General features: G+C 40.6%; 1 protein-coding gene across 1 annotated transcript; it reads left to right on the top strand.

Annotated features, from left to right (window-relative positions):
- The first annotated feature begins 344 nt into the window (after positions 1–344).
- LOC118664388 (olfactory receptor 51I2-like) lies at positions 345–1,298 on the top strand. Its single transcript, XM_036324434.1, has one exon. It carries the CDS (start codon positions 345–347, stop codon positions 1,296–1,298), a length of 954 nt encoding a protein of 317 aa, XP_036180327.1.
- Positions 1,299–4,469: the final 3,171 nt, after the last annotated feature.

The following is a 4,469-nucleotide window of genomic DNA, read 5'->3' as shown; positions in this document are numbered from 1 at the left end:
AAAACAATTTCCACCACTGGAAAAGATTTGAATCTTTCTGTACAAAAGGCAGAGAAAGAAGATTAAAAGATAATGTCCAAAAAAAAATATTTAAAAAGTCAAAGGATTTTTGTGAGGAAGGAGTTGGAGTCCATGACCCATTTGTGGATATGATCAGACTGCAGACTGTCTGAGCTAGAGCCATTGACCCCTGATCTAATTCTTCCTTACCCTTTCATGATCTTTGGTATCAAATATAAATGTCATTGCCCCTTCCATCTTGAGAACAGTGACCACTTTTGGTCTTTACATCCTCCACTGTCTGACCTCACTTCACTCTGGTTGTATTTCCTTAAAAGCTACTCATGGACCTCAGGAAAAGTTTTGGGACTAACATCTCAAGCATTACCAGCTTCACACTAACAGCCTTCCCAGAGATGGAGGGCCTGGAGCACTGGTTAACTGCCTGCATCTTGCTGCTTTATGCTATCTCCGTCCTGGGCAACATTCTAATTCTCTTCATCATAAAGGAGGAGCAGAGCTTGCACCAGCCAATGTACTACTTCCTGTCTCTGTTATCTGTCAATGACTTGGGTGTGTCCTTTTCTACATTGCCCACTGTACTGGCTGTCTTGTGCTTCCATGCCCCAGAGATTGCCTTTGATGCCTGCCTGACCCAGATGTTCTTCATCCACTTTTTTTCCTGGACAGAGTCTGGGATCCTGCTGGCTATGAGTTTTGACCGGTATGTGGCCATCTGTAACCCCTTGCGTTATTCATCTGTGCTCACTGATATCCGTGTGGTTCACATGGGCCTATCCATCATCATCCGCAGCTTCTGCATGGTCTTCCCACTGCCTTTTCTTCTGAGGAGGCTGCCATTCTGTGAGGCCAACATGCTGACCCATTCCTACTGCTTGCACCCAGACCTCATTCGCTTGCCTTGTGGAGATACCACCATTAATAGCATGTATGGCTTGTTCATTGTCATCTCTGCCTTTGGTGTAGACTCAGTGCTCATCGTTCTCTCCTACATTCTCATACTGCACTCTGTGTTGGCCATTGCCTCCCAGGAAGAAAGGCTTAAGACACTCAACACTTGTGTGTCACATATCTGTGCTGTCCTTATCTTTTATGTGCCCATGATTAGTGTGTCCATGATTCACCGATTTGGGAAACACTCCTCTGAGCTTGTGCACAAGTTCATGTCCCTGGTTTATCTCTTTGTACCTCCAATGCTCAACCCAATTATTTATTCCATTAAGACTAAGGAGATTCGTAAGAGGTTACGTAAAATGTTATTGGGATCTAAGCTGTGATCAGGAAGAAAGCTTCTGGAAATTCATGTACACTATGTTTTTGGGTTTTTTTTTGTTTTGTTATTGCTGTGTGTGTGTGTGTGTGTGTGTGTGTGTGTGTGTGTGTACTATGTGTGTACTTTTGGAGGATTTCTATCTCCTGCTATGCATGGACCTGTGATTGGGTACCTGCCATTAGTTGTATGGTATAGTCTGGCTAAAACCCATAACTCAAAATATCAGCTGTCTTACATTGTAATGAAATGTCTCAGGTTGCCAATTTTATTAGTCAAATACATTTCAAAAACGAATGCATACATATCAACCATAGAATGGCTGGGTATTATTATGTTATTGGAGATCATAGGTATTACCCAATACTTTTTAAAGTAATAATATTTTAGTAACCTTTAAACTTTAAAAATTAAAGACATATGATAGCTATGACTAACTTTATACTTTTGAAATAAGAGCATTCAAGAGTCCTATAAAATGAAACATGTCTTTGTCATATTGATTATGAACTACCTGAAATTAATAAGCTTAAAACTGGAAGAAAAGTTTTGTGAAAAAAAATCATATGTTGCCATCCCTCAGGCATGACTAGGGGGAAGATTAAATTTCTTCTAGGGAGCTAGTAGACACTCCAAATGGAAGGTTAATAAATACTACTTATTGATGGCAAGGTGTGTCTGCTCAAGAGGCATTTGGGATTTGACCCATGATTTGCTGGAATATAGACTTTATGGCCTTTAGTGAATCTAAGCCCAGAGTCTTCAGCTTAAACTAGAGCAGAGGAGAGGTGGCTGGAGGAAATCAGGAAATTCACAAAATAAAATCTCTGGAGCGCAAGTCATAAAGAAAGAAGAATCCTCTGATAATTCATGCAAAGCACACACAACACAGACCATTCAGGCTTGTAGACACTTGAAAGGTTAAGCACATGATGTGAGGACTTTCCCTGGGCAGTGACAGGCCATGGCATGATTCAACATCATTGGATGATTGGGGAAAGAAGACACTGGGACAAAAGTTACCTTCTTTTTTTTTTTTTTTTTAAATAAACATTTCTTTCCATGCTTTTTTTCCTTCATAGTATCATAAAATAACTTTTCTAAAATAAAGACATAGGAATTGAGTGACATGATGATGCCCTAAGCATAGCAGAAATATAACTATGAATTTTCTCTAAATACCTCATGAATGCCAAATTAACCACAACAACAACAAAACACACACAAAAAAAAACCAGACTAGAAACCTAGAGATAACATATCCAACAATCTATATATATAAAAGCCTAGTGACCAGAACAACTGGAATGACCAGTGGCTATGACATGCACTGCAGTGGCCAACCAGCCTGATCAGGGCCCCAACCTCCCCAACCTCCCACAGCCCCTCCTACCCACCGGCCCTGCTTCCAATTGGCTTCCCACCCTGATCGGGGGTGGGGCCAGCCAGCCAACCTCCCTTGGCCCCTCCCCCAGGCCTGCCTAGCCCAGATTGGCCCCCATCAGGGCAGGCTGGCCAGACCCCACTCATGCATGAATTCATGCACCAGGTCTCTAGTATCACATAATAGGTACACCTTAAGTATTCTTGAAGAAGGTAGGTGTAGTTAAGATTAGAAATTATGTTGTGGGATGCAGTGTAGTTAAGGTAATAACAAAACTTACTTCTACAGCAAATTTAAACTAAAACAACAACAAATCACAACCCTCACCTCCAACAGGAAAGGACTAAACAGAAACCTGGGCAGTTGGCTTTGAAATTGAAACAGGGAACAGTATTTACCAGGTCCAAGTCCTGTTGCACTTGAGTGAATCAAGCAATGCAGCTGTGGTCATAAGCACTTGAGAACCTCATAAATGTTCAGCACAGAAGCTTTTCTGAAAAGCTGTCACCTCAGCCTGAAGGAAATCACATGAAACAAAAATACCTCTTGAGTAAGATGGAAAGAAGGTTCTGATGACAGGTGGAAAGCCTATAGAGGAAGAAGATGCAAGAAAATGCGGCTTCAGCTACATAAACTTCTCAAGCTGCTGTATTGCTTGGAAGAAAGGCCTGTAGAGCTCTAGGGCTAGAACAGAAGGAGGAGCCAAGCATCCTCTACAGACAGACTTAGCTCTGAGACACAGAAGTGGCCTCGAGGAGAAGGGCTACTTTGAGTATTTGCACAACAGCTGAGGAAGCCCTAAAGCTGAGGAGCTGGAAAAGTTACCCTGCCGTCCCCTCTCAGTCCAGAGAATCCTCTCCCCAGTCACCTTGGAAAACGATCCTTGCTTAAATATGGGGACAAAAATCAGATGTAAACTAACTCTGTACACAGTTCTGAACAAACATAAATGAAAAAAATCAAGGACAAAAATTGACCCACAGCCCTTAGAGTCGTGCTTACTATGTGAATCTTTCTTCTTTAAGAAAAAATCTTTTTATATCCTCATGCTTCAGTTTCTATACCTGAATATTAGAAACCACATAGCTGACTTCAGTGTTTTTTAGGTTTATTTTTAAAAAATACATCTCAATCTCAATAACAGAATTGAGGAGTCACAGAATAAGCCATGAGGATGGGGAGAGTGAGAATCAGAGTGACACAGTAAGCACTTCTGTCAGCATTTTGTGCAGTGATCCCTTATTGATTCATGTAGCAAACATACATGGGATGACGAACATGGGCCCAGCTCTGTGCTGAGCACTGGGGATGTGGAGATAGATTGAGCCTGGCTCCCAATAACAAAGGGCATGTGACTTTGGGAGAAGTTTCTTTGTGTGTCTCACCAGTTGAATACAAATGTGTGAGCTTAGCTCTGAATAAATAAGGAATCACTGCACAAAACTGTGATAAAAATTTATTTCAGTGTTACAGAGGAGCCATCCTCCAATTGGTAGTTGGAAAAAGACTACTGGGGGTGTGTGTGTGCCCCCCCACCCAGTACGTATAACCTGTTTATATGGAATATATATTATAGAGATATACTAGTATGTTGATCAGACAGAAAATTATAAGCTGTTATTTTCTTAATATGAAAAAAAATCCATTATACATGTGTATGTATATATACAAGTATATTTTATTATTGCCTAATAAATATTGACAATTTAAAGAAAATTGACAGACAGAAATAAAGTTGTTGTTTTTTTTTTAGATAAATTGTATTTGTTCAAACTGGTCAAATAGTATGCAAGT

This window comes from Myotis myotis, unplaced genomic scaffold (genome assembly GCF_014108235.1).
Source record: "Myotis myotis isolate mMyoMyo1 unplaced genomic scaffold, mMyoMyo1.p scaffold_m19_p_10, whole genome shotgun sequence".
NCBI lineage: Eukaryota > Metazoa > Chordata > Mammalia > Chiroptera > Vespertilionidae > Myotis > Myotis myotis.
This window is presented reverse-complemented; position numbering and strand designations above follow the sequence as displayed.